The 15,096-nt window shown below is 56.2% G+C and overlaps 4 protein-coding genes across 7 annotated transcripts; 2 read left to right on the forward strand and 2 right to left on the reverse strand.

Annotated features, from left to right (window-relative positions):
• Window positions 1-9: 9 nt before the first annotated feature.
• Window positions 10-4,227, forward strand: DCDC2B (doublecortin domain containing 2B). 3 transcript variants are annotated; one of them, XM_052698931.1, is made up of 6 exons: window positions 10-772; window positions 1,590-1,647; window positions 2,041-2,111; window positions 2,653-2,784; window positions 3,062-3,208; window positions 3,961-4,227. In XM_052698931.1, exons 1-6 carry the CDS (start codon window positions 495-497, stop codon window positions 4,040-4,042), a joined length of 768 nt encoding a protein of 255 aa, XP_052554891.1. In that variant the 5' UTR covers window positions 10-494; the 3' UTR covers window positions 4,043-4,227. The 3 variants fall into 3 exon arrangements, with proteins under 3 accessions (XP_052554891.1, XP_052554892.1, XP_052554893.1); XM_052698932.1 differs by having other exon boundaries at window positions 3,071-3,208; XM_052698933.1 differs by lacking the exon at window positions 3,961-4,227 and having other exon boundaries at window positions 2,292-3,177.
• TMEM234 (transmembrane protein 234) lies at window positions 4,220-6,763 on the reverse strand. Its single transcript, XM_052698946.1, has 5 exons — window positions 6,501-6,763; window positions 5,858-6,009; window positions 5,402-5,468; window positions 5,137-5,229; window positions 4,220-4,577 (listed from the first exon to the last, which is right to left on the reverse strand). The coding sequence occupies exons 1-5, from the start codon at window positions 6,598-6,600 to the stop codon at window positions 4,516-4,518; spliced, it is 474 nt and encodes a 157-aa protein (XP_052554906.1). The 5' UTR covers window positions 6,601-6,763; the 3' UTR covers window positions 4,220-4,515.
• Window positions 6,491-10,541, forward strand: EIF3I (eukaryotic translation initiation factor 3 subunit I). Its single transcript, XM_052698928.1, has 11 exons — window positions 6,491-6,601; window positions 6,763-6,855; window positions 7,014-7,101; window positions 7,667-7,732; window positions 8,057-8,206; window positions 8,311-8,438; window positions 8,698-8,808; window positions 9,194-9,283; window positions 9,533-9,606; window positions 9,765-9,857; window positions 10,144-10,541. The coding sequence occupies exons 1-11, from the start codon at window positions 6,599-6,601 to the stop codon at window positions 10,223-10,225; spliced, it is 978 nt and encodes a 325-aa protein (XP_052554888.1). The 5' UTR covers window positions 6,491-6,598; the 3' UTR covers window positions 10,226-10,541.
• LOC128088401 (myotubularin-related protein 9-like) lies at window positions 10,433-14,971 on the reverse strand. 2 transcript variants are annotated; one of them, XM_052698917.1, is made up of 11 exons: window positions 14,653-14,966; window positions 14,338-14,541; window positions 13,796-13,904; window positions 13,461-13,586; window positions 13,154-13,327; window positions 12,845-13,062; window positions 12,590-12,751; window positions 12,365-12,506; window positions 12,067-12,287; window positions 11,777-11,928; window positions 10,433-11,657 (listed from the first exon to the last, which is right to left on the reverse strand). In XM_052698917.1, the coding sequence occupies exons 2-11, from the start codon at window positions 14,532-14,534 to the stop codon at window positions 11,494-11,496; spliced, it is 1,665 nt and encodes a 554-aa protein (XP_052554877.1). In that variant the 5' UTR covers window positions 14,535-14,541; window positions 14,653-14,966; the 3' UTR covers window positions 10,433-11,493. The 2 variants fall into 2 exon arrangements, with proteins under 2 accessions (XP_052554877.1, XP_052554876.1); XM_052698916.1 differs by lacking the exon at window positions 10,433-11,657 and adding an exon at window positions 14,137-14,196 and having other exon boundaries at window positions 11,845-12,287; window positions 14,653-14,971.
• Between the last annotated feature and the right edge of the window lie 125 nt (window positions 14,972-15,096).

The following is a 15,096-nucleotide window of genomic DNA, read 5'->3' on the forward strand; positions in this document are numbered from 1 at the left end:
AAGTGCCTGTTTTGACCCAGGGCAACCAGTGCAAGGGGCAGCGTATCTGCCATGGCGTGGATGTTTGTCCACCATGTGCAGAATGGAAACCTGCTGCACGCTTCATGCAGTAGCAAGTGATGGCAAGGGGATGACAGCTTCAGGTATTGCTGCTCTGGGTGACATGCAAGCTGCTGCCAGAGATACTGGCACTGCCCCTCTGAACTGCTTCATTTGAACCTGTTGGCCATGGTAGTGAGCGTGGGGTGAGGTTTAAAGAGCTGTGTGGTTCCTGGTTCTCAGATGGCAGTGTTTGCAGGTTGTTTGATGTGGCTTCAGCCTGGCCCACAGCTCCTGCTGCAGCCGTGGTGACGGACAGTTGCTCAGGGGACTGAGGAGGAGGGGCAGCAAAACACAAAGGCGGCTGGTCAGAAGGGCGCAGGCTGAGTGGGAGAGCTGCTGGAGCTCTGCTCCCTGCTCTGCGTCTGTCTGTCTGCTTCTCTGACCCATGGGGAATGAGCTCCCGGCGCTCAGCTCTGCCTTGTCCGGCCAAGAACGTGGTGGTGTATCGCAACGGCGACCCCTTCTTCCACGGGAGGAAGTTTGTGGTGAACCAGCGGCGGCTTCTGACCTTTGAGGCATTTCTGAGCGAGGTGACCGAGGGCATTCGTGCGCCCTTGGCTGTGAGGAATCTCTACACGCCCCAGCATGGCCGTCGCGTTGCTGAGCTGGCTGACCTGCAGGATGGGTGCCGGTACGTGGCTGCGGGCTGTGAAAAGTTCCAGAGGCTCGAGTGAGTAGATGGTCCTTTTGTCTGTGGGTTTGGTAAGCAGTTCTAGATATTGTGAGGTGTAGATGGAGGGGGGAAGGAAAGGGTAAATAGGTAAAAAGGATGCAAACCCAAAGAAAAATACAGAGAGGTTAGTTTCTTTCCCTGGTGGAATTTTCTGGATGTATTTCAGGTTGCTTGGGAAATGCACGTATTGCTGACAAGGTCACTGACTCTTGAAAGAAAAAATACTGGGGGAGATGTGCAGTCTCCTTTTGGCTGTGTGAGATTGGTGCTGCTTTGCCTCGCATGCACCATTTCGTGGGGTGTGGGAGGTTCTACAGTTGCCAGCCACAGTTTCCGCTCTGATTCTCTGGGTTAGTGGAGGTTTCTTTTGTTTTCTAATTCTGCACGAAGTCGAGCTGTTGAGGTTCATCCTGAAATACAGAGGGCTGAGAGATTCGTGGCATCGCTTCAGTCTTGAGGGAATGTGTGAGATGTGTGTGCTGGGTGAGTTTGGCTCCCTGACTGCATGCTGCATCCTGTTGAGGTGGTCCTGATTGAGCAGCAGTCCTTGGAGCAGCAGTCAGTCCTTGGAGCCTTATCATTGTTTAGCTCAAAGGAATAAAATGTTCTGGATGTCTTGGTCTGTGTTTGAGTGGGATTTCTTAAATAGGCTTTAATTGTGGAAGCTCGTGAAATGAAGAATGTGGAGGATTTCAAACATGACCCAAATAATAAACACGCATACTGGCAACGAATCAACAGAGCAGTCATTTTCTCACTGCTCTTCAGTCATGGCCTGGTTGGTGCACTGCAGTGTCATCTCTTGTTCTCATAGCTATTTAAATCATGGGAGGAAGGAGCTCCGTGGGACAAACAAGAGCAACAGTGTGCAGGTGAGTCTGAGCTGAGTGTGGACAGGCAAGAGCACAGACTGAGCTAGGAGGGATGGCTGAGAGCTGGCACTGGTGTAACACAAGTTGAGATTTGAGGCTGCAACGTGTCCAGCAGAGATCCTGTGAAAATGACACAGGAATCAGTAGGGTGATGTGTGAAACGATGCAGGGGCTGCTTAACAGTGAAGGGAAGAAGGATCTGCTCAGAGGTTCTGGAATGCACCCAAGTATGTGAAGAACCTCTCCAGGGCTTCGTGTTGCTGACAACAAACCCCACCTAGCAGCAGCAAGCTGAAGGCAGGGCGGGCACCTGCTGCCTGGTGAAGAAAATGGAGCAGCTCTGGAAGCTTTGTGCCAGAGCTGTCTGTTTTTTGTGCATGAATTTGTCTCCAGCCCTGCGCCGCAGCCCCCTGGAAGCGCAGCACTGCAGTGCAGCAGCAGAAGCCCACCCACCTTACAGTACAGTAAGTGCCTCAGTGCTTTCTGCTGGGAAGGTATTTGGGAGCATTTTGGAAGCTGAAGTAGGGAATTCCTGTGTGAGATTCTGACAATCGTAGAATCATTAAGGCTGGAAAAGATTACTGTGATCATCCAGTCCAGCTGCCCACCTTCCACCCGTATCTCCCCACTGTTGTGTTCCTCAGCACTACAGCTGCACACCTCAGGAACTTCAGGGACGGAGGCTCAGCCCCCAGGCAGCCCATGTCAGTGCCTGACCACCCTCCTGGAGATGGTCTTCCCAATATCCAACCTGAATGCTGCCCCCACACGAACAGTTCCTCCTTCCACCACAGCTGTCTGCTGCAAACACGGCATGAACACGTGCCTTCTGCCCCTTCTTCCACAATCCACCTCATCAGAGGAAACTGAACAGAAATGCCCGTAGTTCATCACAGATCTCACGGTGCCTGGTGACACCAGGGGCAGGGTTGATGTTTTCACAACTGCTAATGAAAGGTTTCTGCTCGCTGCCTTGCTTTGTGCTCTGGCTTGTTTCTGCTGTAGTGTCTTTCGCAATGGGGATTTGCTGAGCCCCCCTTTCCAGCTGGTGATCTCCAAGAGCACTTCATGGCAGTGGGACGCGCTCCTGGCTGTGCTGACAGAGAAAGCTGATCTGTGCAGTGGAGCTGTTAACAGGTGGGTATGTGGGCAAGGCACTGCTGGGCCTTCTTTCATTGTGCCCAGGAACACAGGCAGCACTCAATAGCTGCAGGACCAGGAGTTTGATGCTTGTAGCACGCTTTGGCAATTCCGATTGCTTTTCGGTTTTCCCACCTTTAAAGCAATAACACCAACGCCTTTGCTCTTGGTCTCATTTACCACTTTGCACTTGTTTGCCTCCACACTGAGGGGCTGTTCTCTATCTTGCGACTTCCCCTCATGTTGCTCCGAATCTCTTGGTCTCTTTCCCGAGGCTCTGCAGCCTGGATGGCACACTGGTGTCTGCTGGGGAGGAACTGGTGAACGGCAGCTACTATGTGGCAGTGGGAAGTGAGGAGTACAAAAAGCTGCCTTACATGGAGCTGCTGGTGCCCCAGGATGCTGTGTGCAGGACGCTGTGGTACGTGGGCTGTGGCTGAGAGGTTTAAGGAATCATCTCAGAGGTGATCTTCAGCTGAAATCATCTTTCCCATAGCCTGCCCATTCAGTGCTGTCTGTATCAAGGGTTGAATTCTGCTTAATGAGATGGAAATTTTTAGGAAGCCAGAATGCTTCAAAGCTTTCTGTGTAAGTGCTTGGGAGGAAAAAGCAGATAAACGCACGAAGGTGGAGGCACTCACTGATCTGGATCAAACAACAGTTTGTAGCAATTGCCAGGGCAAGCCGTTCAGCTTTCTCACTCCGTTTAGAATCGCTGTGCTTCCTCCTGGAGTGTGTAAAGCTGGAAGTAACCGCCAGGGGGAACTTCGGAAACCGAAGGGCGGGGTGTTGCTGCGGGGCTCTGCGTTTTAAAAAGTTGAGGTTGTTTTCTGCGTCATGAACGTTTCCCTTCTGGATTGAGAGTAACGGCTCCCCACTGCAGTAAGCACAAAAGACTTCCTGGAGGGGCTCCTGCTTCTGTCCTTACTCCTTTTCCAGAGAGCTGCAGAGACTGCAGAAGAATTTATACCAAAAGGCAGAAGGACACAGCACAGCATTTATCCCACTTAATGGTTCTGTGAAATGTGGGAGATCCTTCCTGGCTGTGTTCAGATCTCTATGCTAACATTCTGAGCCCCCAGCTGTCACCTGTTAGGCAGGACTTGCCTGTCACCAGGTGAAGCTTTGAAGCTGACTTGTAATAAATGTGTTTTTTCTTCTTGCTGCTGATAGGCACAGACTGCAGGCAGATCACAAACCGCTGTCAAAGGGGAAAAGGATGACAACAGTTCTGAAGATGAAGAGCACTGAATGATGTTTTCCTTGGCAGCAAAACTACTCCGAAGAGTTAAGGACTGTGATGAGAGGGCAGATAGCAAACTGCTCTCTGCACTGTAGGTAACAAAAGAGGCAGTACGAGGTCTGCTTACACCACAGACTTGCAAAGGCTTTTGATGTATTAACAAACTTCCTTCTGTAAAAGATCAGATGGTTCTAGAAGGTCTTTCAATGATTTATTAGCCAATTATTACCCCTCCAGTACTGAACAAGGCAATTTAATCATCCCTGCCTTGAACCACCCACAGAAAAAAATCATCCTTCACTGAAGACGTTGAATAGGATGTCCTTGCAACATGCCTTGTTCCACTCTGGTACTCAGGGAATTCTGCAGGCAGCCATGTGCCAGAACAGCTTTCTTGAGGCCAAACATGTTGCTGCTGAGCCAGAAGCTCCCCTCTTCAGCCATGGCTCACCTTCAAGCAGTTTCCTCTGCTCACTGTGCCTTGGTCACGAACCAGCTACACAGAGGGTGATGCCCAGGAGGGTGAGCAGCATCCCTGCCACAGCCCCTGCAGAAATAAGCATTCTGTGTTGGGAACTCACACAGTTCAACTCCTGCAGTCAGCCCCTGTCACTGCTACATCTGTGATTCTCAGCTGCCAGTAAAGAAGACAGCCTAAATGGGTGCGAGCCAAACTGGTACTTACTGCTAATGCTCTATGCCTGTGTCTTTCAGCTTTCAAGTTTCCTGTTATTTTTCCACTTTCTAGGCAGGATAATGTTAGTGTGTAGAGTAAGGGGCATAAAGAAGGATGGGTGGTGACATTTTGGGGCTTATGGGACATTTCTCTTATGGTTAAATGCATCATTAAGTGAAGGCTCAGGCCTATGAGTTCTGCTAGTTTACAACAGCCAGTTCCAGCCAGTTTAAATTCACTAGCCCTACCCTCTTTCAATCAGTTTCACTTCCTTTTCAGCTTCCTTGCAAGAACTACTGCCTACAGGCAGTGGTTACAGCACTGGTATCAGTGTTCACTGGTTTTTAGGACATCAGAAGGGAGCACACAACACTAAGATAGCAAAAAGATGCAGAAGACAACGCGACAAAGGGTTTCAAGTGCAACTTACTTTTACCACCAATGTCCTCTCCCAGAATCCTTCCAGTCACCAGTGTGACTATCAGAGCCAGGGAGTTACAGAGTGGCACTGCCAGGGACAGCTCTGAAATTGAACAGTTGTCAAACAGTTTGAAATGGATAATCCTCTAAAAATGGTAAGATATGTCCTTCATTCTGACACCTACTTGATGTTTAGCCAGAACACCAAACTAATCAGTAATTCAGCTCCTCCCAAAATCCTGATCAACCCACTCAACACAGCAATGAAAGCTAACCTGCAGATGCCAGGGTGAGGTAGAAGAGCAGAGATCCACACTGGTTCAGCAGAAATGGCACCATGTACTGCAGAAAGAAGACAGGTCTGTTGGTCACTGCATGGAAAACCATTGCACTGCTTCCAGCAAGCAGGCAGCAAAGGAGCCCCGACCCACACTCAGTGCTGTTTGGCAGCAGAAATGCAGCCCACTGGTGATTCTCCTGCTAGTCGTGATCTTTTCACAGCCTTGCAGAAGGCAGACAGGTCTTCATGTAAAATATGACGGTTAATTACCTCCTTTCTTCAAAAGAATCTAAGCAAGTTCTCCATAAGAGCAGTGCTACAGGTGAGCAAATGAAACGTTACAGAGCATAAATAATTTTTCTGATAGATGGAAGGTATGGAGTGCAGAAGGAGGCAGAAAGGAACGGTCCCGTGACACCTCCTTAGCCCAGAAGCCCAGCTGGGGTCGCACCTTGTAGTTGAGGCCCAGGAAGCTGATCTCGGCCAGCAGCTGCTGTAGGCGGCCCTGGCGCCGCACGTCCTCCAGCCCCGCCGCTCCCGTCCTTAGGAACGGCCCCGTGCTGCCCCACAGCGCGGCCACCAGCACCAGCACCGCTGCCTCTCCTGCGGCACAGCTTCAGCTCAGCCCTGGGCCCAGCCCGCCATCAGCCTGCAGCAGGCGTCCCACCCCGAAAGGCCCCACGCCAGGCACGCTGCCGCGGGGCCCTCAGGACGTGGCCAAGTTTTCCCTTCGGGGGAATGTCCCGCAGCAGCCCAAATCCACGGCCGCGTCCCCTTAAAGCAGCCCCTGCTGCTGCTGCGTCCCCCCTCATGGAAGGGCTCTGCCCGCGGCCACCGCCCTTCTCAGGAAAAGCCCTTCCCGGGATCGCCGCGCCCCGGCCCTCAGGAAAGCCGCTCCCGGGGTCTGCGTGGCCGCAAGCCTCAGGAAGGAGCGCCGGGGCTCCAACCCGCGGCCATTCCCCGCCTCAGGGAAGGCCCCTGGACAGCCCAACCCGCGTCCCCCCCGAGCCCTTCCTGCAACCGCAGCGAGGACCAAAGGCCCCGGGCCTCCCCAGCTCAGCCCATCTCCCCTTTCCCCAAACCCGGAAGCTCACCCGCGGTCGCCATAGCGACAGCGACGGACTTCCGCCTTCCCGCGCCCTCTGACCCGGAAGTGGTGCCGCTCGCCTCTCTCTCCTCTCGCACCGCCGCCATGGTGAGACGGGGAGCGGCGCGGGCCGGGCGTCGTGCGGGCGGTGGGGCGATGCGGGGTCGCGACCGGGGCTCCTGGGCTGACGGCGGCTGGCAGCCAGCGACCCAGGAGCTCCTGCCGGGGACGTGAGCGTTAAATGGCGTCTTTCCTCACCCCACGCGCAGAAGCCGATCCTGCTGCAGGGCCACGAGCGTTCCATCACGCAGATCAAATACAACCGCGAGGGAGACCTGCTGTTCACTGTGGCCAAGGATCCCGTGAGTATGGCTGAGCGTGCGGGGGAAACCGGGAAACCGACCCTCCCGTGCATATGGGGGGGAAGAGTGGTGAGAGAAAGGAGCGGTGGTTAATTAATGAGCCTAATTAATTGGTCGGCGCGGCGAAGGGGTGCTTGAGCGCTTGTATCTTCTCTTAGATCGTCAACGTTTGGTATTCAGTAAACGGAGAAAGGCTGGGCACCTACAATGGCCACACAGGAGCCGTGTGGTGCGTGGATGCAGACTGTATCCTTTGAACAGTGAAACCAGTTTGTCCTCCTTGTTCCTAAGGGTGATTCAGCACCGATGGTTTCTTTCAACTGCTATGGTGTGGTGAGCGCAGCAGCACACAGCACGTTTAATTTCCCCTTATGCCATCTCTTGGTGTGTGCGCTCCTTTCGCTTCCTGTTGTTTGGAACGACGTGTGCTGCACATCCCACCTGCTCCCGTTTGTGCTTCATTGCTTTTGTGAAGGTGGCCCTGGGAGCACAAAAAAGGTGTCTGAGAGCAGAAGTTTTCCTTTTCCAAGGTGAGCAGGAGGTGGCAGAGATGAAAACATGCAAAGGTTGTGCCAAGACAAGAGCAGTAGTCTTTTTCTTTGTCTTCCCAAAAAGAAAGTTATGGGTTTTTGTTCAAGGAGCACTTGAACTTGCTGCCTGTATGGGAGTATTGCCACTCCTGTAAGGGAAGTTACCCAAGCCCTATATTTTCTCAGTGTAACACAGCTTTTTAATCTTGTGTAAAACTACTGCCTGGGTACCTAGCTAACTGGGGCTCAAACATGCTGGTATTCCCTAACTGCTGACCAAGGGGACACACGACATGTGCTCACTGGCTCTGCAGATAACAGCTGTCGGCTCTGGGACTGTGAAACAGGTAAGGCTCTTCTCCACGTGGCTGTGTCTGACTCGCAGCTCTGCCCTGTTCTGGAATCTGTGTGCAGCTGTGCCTGTTTGCCCCCTGAAAGAGCTCTGAGTCCTTTCTTGGCTGTTTGGGTATTTGCCTAATTTTCTGTGAACACTTGATCAGTTCACTCACCTTGCTGCCCAAGCACGTGTTCAGTGCCTTCCAGTCACCCAACCTGTTTGTCAGCTCTGTCTGATGCTCCTGTCCTTGCTGTGACTGGGCTTTTATTTGATCACTTTCATTAATTTTGCAATGCAAGGCCAAGTGAAGTGCTGGTTTCTGCTCTGTGTTCAGGAAAGCAGCTTGCCCTGGTGAAGACCAGCTCGGCAGTGCGGACGTGTGGCTTTGACTTTGGAGGAAACATCATCATGTTTTCAACGGACAAGCAGATGGGTTATCAGTGCTTTGTGAGCTTCTTTGACCTGCGTGACCCCAGCCAGATCGGTGAGGAATCTGAGCCCATGGCTGCGACTGGGAATCAGGGGAAGTGTTGGCTGCCAAGAGCTGGTGCCACTCAGTCTGTCTGTCTCCATCCTTCCTTCCTTCAGAGAACAACGAGCCTTACATGAAAATTCCCTGCAGTGACTCTAAAATCACCAGTGCTGTGTGGGGCCCTCTGGGAGAATTCATCATCGCAGGACATGAGAGTGGGGAGCTAAACCAGTTCAGTGCCAAGGTCAGTGTGACAAGGAGGAGCCTCAGGCAGCATCGCTTAGGAGAGGAACAGCCTTCCTGTTGTGATCACGGGGCAGAACGTGGGCTTTTTGGCTCAAACCAGTGGCCTCGTGGAAGGATAGTTAAAATATGTGGCTCTCTTCAGCAAAGCTAAACATGCACATGCCTCCCTTTCTGCTGACAGCAACATCTAAAATGTTTCTAGCAGAGAAGCTCGCTTTGCTTGTCAGCTCACTGAAACTGCCTTGTTTACCCTTCAGTCAGGGGAGCAGCTTTCAAACATCAAGGAGCACACCAAGCAAATCAATGACATTCAGACCTCCAGGGACATGACCATGTTCATCACCGCCTCCAAGGATAACACTGCCAAGGTGAGGCCTCCTGTGGGGCTGCGGTCATTGCTGACATCTGCTTGCAGGAGCCCTGCTCGAAGTCGTGGCTGCCCCAGTGGTTTCTCTTTGGGAATTTGAGCACTAAAGCCAAAGCTTAGTGGCAGGGTTCATTGGGAATGGGGAGGCATCAGCTGTTCAGTTAGCAGCCAGGCACTGGAAACAACGTTGTGCAAACAGAGGCTGCTTATTAGCGCTTCCAGAAGGTGATAGAGGTGAGAATTACCTTGGGGTACATTTTGGGATCCTGCAGAAATGTCTTTGGGATTTGGATGCCTGGGAGCGACTGTCGTGTGAGGACTGGCGGCCAGGGGCTGGGATTTGCATGCGTTACTTGGACTGCTGTTCTCTGCCTTTTGCATTTTAGCTCTTCGACTGCACAACACTGGAACACCTGAAGACATTCCGGACAGAGCGGCCGGTGAACTCTGCTGCACTCTCCCCCATTTTTGATCACGTAAGAATGAGCCACTCATTCTAACAGCTTTGGTGCAGCTCCTGCGTTGCCTTAGGCAGCTGGAAGGCCTGGTGTCACCGGTTCAGCCTGAGCGAAACAATGACTGTGGGACTGGGCTGGGGGGCTTCACTGCTGCCGCGGGCTGTGCTGTGGTGGTGGGAGGCTCCCCCAAGGTTGGGCTCCCTCCTGCCCTGCCTGTTGTTTCGCATGCGCTGTAAGCAGCACTGCGGTGGCTTTTCTTCTTTGCAGGTCGTGCTTGGTGGGGGGCAGGAAGCCATGGATGTGACCACGACCTCCACCAGGATTGGCAAATTTGAGGCAAGGTTGGTGCTCTTCTCTGGCAGGGCTGAGTCAGTACTTGGAGTGCTCTGCTGTGCCCAGGGCATCTCGTTCTCGGCAGTGTTTGGAGAGTTATTAAATTGCAGAGCTTCTCTGGGGAAACTTTGATCCTGTCCCCAAACTGCCTCCCCTCTTCTCCCAGGTTCTTCCACTTGGCTTTTGAAGAAGAGTTTGGCAGAGTGAAAGGTCATTTTGGTCCGATAAACAGTGTTGCTTTTCACCCTGATGGGAAGAGGTGAGGATCTCTGTGCGTCTTCCTTCACACTGAATGGTCTGTGTTTGGGGAGGATATGGCTGGATTCACTCAGAACTGCAGGGGGAATGGAGCCTGCACCCCCCTGAATTCTGCCATTCCGCCCCTTTTGCCCCCCATCACTCTGCCTGTGGGGGTCATTGATGCCTGGCTGTGCATCTTGGCTAATGTTCTTATTAGCTTTTGGATTCCATCTCTTGCTGGTTTAAATCTGCACACGGTGAGTTCCTGACAAGATTGGTGACTTTCCTGTCTTTTCTCCCCTCAGTTACAGCAGTGGTGGTGAAGATGGCTACGTCCGCATCCATTATTTTGATCCCCAGTACTTCGAGTTTGAGTTTGAAGCTTAAAGGAGGATGAATTCTCCTCTTTCCTCTTCCAACCCATTGCACAGTCCATTGGCTCCAGTGCAGAACTGTTGTAAGACCTGAAGTTAATCTGCTCCACAGGAGGCAGCAGGAAGCAGCACCAAACTCAGGGGTCGTGTGAAGGTGGGAATCTGGAAACCCAACCAGCTCAAAATGGCACGAGTGGCCTAAAAGGAGTTGAGTTGGCTGCCTGCCCCTGGGGATGCTAACTTCCTGACCTGCTGGGTTTATTTATATATCAGTGGAGGAAAAAAAAAGAAAAAAACAAGAAATAAATTTTTTCTGAACACAAGGAAAAGAGCCTCTCTTCTTCTGGTCTGGGACAGAATTAACACGACTGTTTTGCTTTGCCTGCTCTGGTGTCAGTGTCTTGCTCTCTGCCTAGCAGCAGACAGCAGTGCTGGTGCTCCCTGTGCCTCTGTCCTCACCCAGGCACACGTTAACTCTTCCCAGGGTTGAGGTGCAGCTATTGTTGAAGTCCAGACCCAGCAGTGCTGGATCTGCAAGCAGCCTGCAAATAGAGTTGCCAGTCATTGTTTCCCGGACGACGTGCGCTCAGTTCAAGTGCTTTGTTTATTTGCTGGACTGACCCTCAGCCAACTTTCCTCATGGAACAGTTATTTCCTGCACTAGGAGGGTTGTGTTGCAAATCCTCATCCTTCCAGACCCCGTCCCTCTGTCTTGCTGGCTGGAGGGGTGGTTTCTGTCCTTCCTTCCTTAAACTGGGTTCAAGGGCAGATCTCCCAGGCTGGCTTCCAGCTCGGAGCGACTGATGTAACACAACTGCAGCCAGCACGCCCGTGGTGGAGAGGCTGGTGTGAGCTCAGCGTGTTCTGCTGCTTAGATTTTGCTGTGCCAACCACAGCTTGGGCACGGGGCAGGGCCAGATACGTGGCAGCAAGAGCTGCTGGGCACATGGGCGTCCTGCTGCCAGGTCCAGGTACGAGAGCTGCTGAAATCCCACTGGGCAACAGAGCAGAAACAGCCCAGCTCTGGCCACAGAACACACATGGAAAGCAGGAGCAAACTGAGAGAGAGACCACTTTACTGCGATGTGCTCGGGCTGCGTGGCTGACAGGAAGCTGCAGTCCGTCCCCCTCTCCCAGCGATGTCCCCACAGCTCTGCTATGCGCAGGCTCCTCTGGGCCCCGCAGGGCGTGCGTCCTGCACAGCGCTTCCTGCAGAGCTGCAGCACGGCCTTGGTGCCTCAGCCCTGCCGATGGGGGATGATCTCCAGGACGCGCTGCCGCTCATCTTTCGTTCTCCAGCCGGGCAGCCGGGTCGGACAGCGAGCGGCTCAGTCTGTTCTCTGCGCTCTCCTTGACAGCCGTGTCGCTGCCCTCCACCAACCGCCATATTTCTGCCCACGCCTCATCCAGGTACTGGGACGAGCGGATCCAGCGAAAGAACAAGCCTAGGGGACAAGGGGCTGCGTCACCTCGGCCGTGTCCTGCTGCAGGAGGGACAAGCGTGCAGAGCTACTGCATGCGACCCAGATGGGTTCCGAAAGCCCAAGGGCTGCACCCGCCATACCCTGCCACAGCTGGATGCTCTGGGGCTCCACTGAGGGCCAGATGACCAGCGGGTTGGGCGAGTAGAGGGGGTTCAGGCACTTCTTCCTCTCCTCAGGCTGGTCCAGCCAGGCCCAGAGGGAGTGCGTGCTCTCCTTCACTTTGCACAGACACCTGCAGGAGCACAGAGATGCGCTTCAGTCCCTGGGACTGACGCGGGATGGTGACCCAGGGGTCTGCGCCTGCAGGCCAGGGTCTGCTCTGGGGCACAATGCTCACGGGGCACTGCTGTCCCCACTCCCTGCCACTTGCCTCTCCTTCTCGTTGTTGCAGAGGAAAGTGCCGTAGTCGGAGGCGTAGGCGTTGTCAAAGAGGGTGAGGAGCAGCCCCTCACTGAACTCCAGCGAGAAGGGGAACTGCCGGCTCAGCTGCCACACGCAGTCGAGGAAGAGGAGGAAGAGTGGTGCCTCCTGCTTCAGCCGCGCGTGTGAGTAGGCAGAGCGGGCGCAGCGCAGGTGGAAGGGATGGCCAGCCTGCAGGACCCCATGGCAGTGGTAACAGGGCTGCAGGGGACCACGGGACCCCCGCCTCAGTTCCTTCTGCTCCTCACCTGGATCCACTCCCTTTCCAGCAGGTCCTGGAAGCCCTTCAGCGTGCGGCAGCCTGGATCCAGGATCACCTGTGCCAGCGCTGTCACCAGCAGCGTGGTGTCTGTGCCCTCTGCTCCGTGCACCAGCACGCAGCTCTCCTCCCTGGGGGCACAGTCAGGGCACTGCCAGCTGCACTCTGCATTGGTCTCAGGGGGAGGGGAGGGATGGGGGGGGCAGCCCCCTACCTGTCCAGGCACTGCGCAGCCAAACAGGCCGTGCTGAGGGCTGCCTTAACGTGGCTCAGCCAGCGGCAGCTCTCCAGCCGGCCCAGCCAGCGGTCCATGCCCAGCGAAGCGTCGTTGCAGGCCTCCACCAGCTTGATGAAACTCTCCTGCAGCGGGCGGCCACTGGGGAGGGAGGAGGAGAAGGGAAGGACAGCCTGGTGAGGGCTGCGTGTCTGCTTCTGGGGCTGGAGCGGAGAACTTCAGCACAGCCCTCACCGCTCCAGCGGCCGATGCAGCCTCTTCCACTGCGGGTACGAGGATTTGGGCTCCGTGCCACCTCCCGTCATCCGCGCCTGTTTGGCCGCCTGGGCTGAGCGCGTGTCGATGATGAAGCCCCGCTCGCCCTCGTCCAGCACCGACCCCAGCAGCATCTCATCCTCGGGGCAGCGCTTGCGGTTGGGGCCGGTCAGCGGCTGCCCGCTGCGGAGCATCACCTGCGGGGAGGGGGCTGCGGGCATCGCCTGCGGGGCATCGAGGTGGGAGGCGCGGGGACGGGGCGGGGACGGGGCGGGGATGCGGACTCACGGTGCCGTTCCTGGTGTGATAGTAGCTGAGGACGGGGAAGCGCCCGCCCTGCCGGAACCGGGCTGCCCTCCGCAGGGTCTCCTCGCTCACGGCCGCCGGCACGATGACAGCCGGAGGGTACGTGGGGCAGACGGCGAAGTCCTGGTTCACGTCACTCAGCCGCCACTGGGTGGTCTGGGGAAGATGCGAAGGTGGGAGGGGGAGCTGCCTCCCCCCGCCCCCCAGCCAGGTGTAAAGGACCAATCCGGTCACCCCCTCCCTCCCCGTACGGGTGAGATGTGACACCACCCCCTGCCCCAAGGCCCACCTGCTTGGCGATTTGCTGGAAGTGCCGCTCCGTGGGGAGCCGCGGCCAGCCCTCCTCCAGCCGCAGGCTCTGAGGCCGGTGGAAGAAGGGATACATCATCATCACCGAGTCCACCGAGGAAAGGGCCTGCAGCAGAGCAGAGTTGGGGGAAGGGCAGGGAACGTCCTCTCTGCAAACCCCATCCTTGCTCCCTCCCACAGGGCTTGGCACCTCGGGTGCCCCGTGCAAACACAGCCCAGCAGCTGAGTGTTTACTCACGTTAATGACAGACCCAGAGCAAACACTGTGGGCAGCCACCTGCTCCTGCCAACCCTTTGCATCCCGGCACGGCTCACCTCGATGGAGCTGGCGATGTTCAGGCACTCCTCCATGCCCGGGATCTCCAGCTGCAGCACCTTCAGGTCCTTGCAGCGCAGCGTGATGGTGCCGGAGGAGCCGGCCAGCCTGGGGAGGGCAGCGGGGTCAGGGCAGGAGGGGCCGTGCACGCAGACAGCATAGAGCTGCCCTCTGTCCGGGGGGGGCTGAGAAGGGCACAGAACTGCGCGGGGCTCCTGGTCTGCCTGAAGCTGTGACTCCCACCAGCTCCCCTCGGAGCAGCCATTCTTGCCCCACAGAGCTGCGTGAGGCCGGGCACTGCAGGGCAAGCCGGAGAAGCTGAGAGCACCTAAAGCCAAACCTGTTGTCCCGCGGGGAGCCGCCGCTGCGGGGTGGCTGATACCAGCCTACATTCTGCACTCTGGGGCACGGAGGAGAAGAGGAGGTCAATGCCCACTGCCACGAGCAGCGGGGAAGAGGAGGGAGGAGGCTCCGCGGTGCCAGGAGGGCAGCGGGGGATCATCCCCACCGAGGGGGCACAGGGCGGTGGGAAAGGACCGACCTCTTCTCCACGGCGTCCACGTTGCGGATGAGCAGCCAGAGCTCCACGGCGCTGGGCTGCCCTTCGCCGCCGGGGCAGGAGGAGAGCAGCAGGTGGTGGCTGGTGATGCACAGAGTGCCCTTCACCGCCGGCTGCCCCGCGCACGACAGCAGCACGCTCTCCACCGTCGCCGTTTTGATCAGCTCAGAGAACTCCATGGCGGTGCTGGAGAGAGAAAGGGGAAATCCTGAGCGGCACAGCCCGGCTGGAACCCCCCACCCCCACCCCCCGTCCCTCCCCGCAGCGCAGCCTCCCCCGTCCCGTTCGCGTCGTCACCTAAAGCCTATGCCGCTTCCTCCCTGCAGAGCTGCGCTGGTTTCCTCCCCGGCACTGCTGTCACCGCAGTGGGGAAACTGAGGCAGAAACCCGCTGGGCTCGGGGGGCTGTGGGTGCCGGGACGCCGAGCCCGGTGCGAGCTGGGGGGGTCGGGGGACACTTAGGGGGCGTTTGGGGCGGCTGCCGCCTCACATCGGCTCTGTTCTGTGGGGCGGGAGGAGGAGGAGGAGGAGGAAGAGGGGAGAAAGAGGAGGAGGAAGAAAGGAGGAGGAGGAGGGGGCGGTGAGCGGCTCGCACGGTGCCCCCCAGACCCCCAACCAACCCCGCCTGTGGAACCGCGGCTCTGGGGGGCGACGGGCGGGGGGCAAACGGGGGGCACGCGGGGTGCGGGGCAGCGCAGGAACGGAGCCGGGGGGGGCGGATTAAGGTGGCAGGGGAGCGAAT

Source organism: Tympanuchus pallidicinctus, unplaced genomic scaffold (genome assembly GCF_026119805.1).
Source record: "Tympanuchus pallidicinctus isolate F22 unplaced genomic scaffold, pur_lepc_1.0 scaffold33, whole genome shotgun sequence".
NCBI classification, from domain to species: domain Eukaryota; kingdom Metazoa; phylum Chordata; class Aves; order Galliformes; family Phasianidae; genus Tympanuchus; species Tympanuchus pallidicinctus.

Coding starts and splice junctions, on each gene's coding strand:
- DCDC2B (XM_052698931.1), top strand. CDS start 495: ATGAGCTCCCGGCGCTCAGCTCTGCCTTGTCCGGCCAAGAACGTGGTG. Junction 773..1,589: donor GAAAAGTTCCAGAGGCTCGA/GTGAGTAGATGG, acceptor TTGTTCTCATAG/CTATTTAAATCATGGGAGGA. Junction 1,648..2,040: donor ACAAGAGCAACAGTGTGCAG/GTGAGTCTGAGC, acceptor ATTTGTCTCCAG/CCCTGCGCCGCAGCCCCCTG.
- EIF3I (XM_052698928.1), top strand. Junction 8,207..8,310: donor GCGTGACCCCAGCCAGATCG/GTGAGGAATCTG, acceptor TCCTTCCTTCAG/AGAACAACGAGCCTTACATG. Junction 9,858..10,143: donor TTTCACCCTGATGGGAAGAG/GTGAGGATCTCT, acceptor TTCTCCCCTCAG/TTACAGCAGTGGTGGTGAAG.
- TMEM234 (XM_052698946.1), bottom strand. CDS start 6,600: ATGGCGGCGGTGCGAGAGGAGAGAGAGGCGAGCGGCACCACTTCCGGG. Junction 6,010..6,500: donor TGTCGCTATGGCGACCGCGG/GTGAGCTTCCGG, acceptor GCTGTGCCGCAG/GAGAGGCAGCGGTGCTGGTG. Junction 4,578..5,136: donor AGAGGACATTGGTGGTAAAA/GTAAGTTGCACT, acceptor TTATTTCTGCAG/GGGCTGTGGCAGGGATGCTG.
- LOC128088401 (XM_052698917.1), bottom strand. CDS start 14,534: ATGGAGTTCTCTGAGCTGATCAAAACGGCGACGGTGGAGAGCGTGCTG. Junction 13,587..13,795: donor ACATCGCCAGCTCCATCGAG/GTGAGCCGTGCC, acceptor GCTCTGCTGCAG/GCCCTTTCCTCGGTGGACTC. Junction 12,752..12,844: donor CTGCATCGGCCGCTGGAGCG/GTGAGGGCTGTG, acceptor CTCCCTCCCCAG/TGGCCGCCCGCTGCAGGAGA.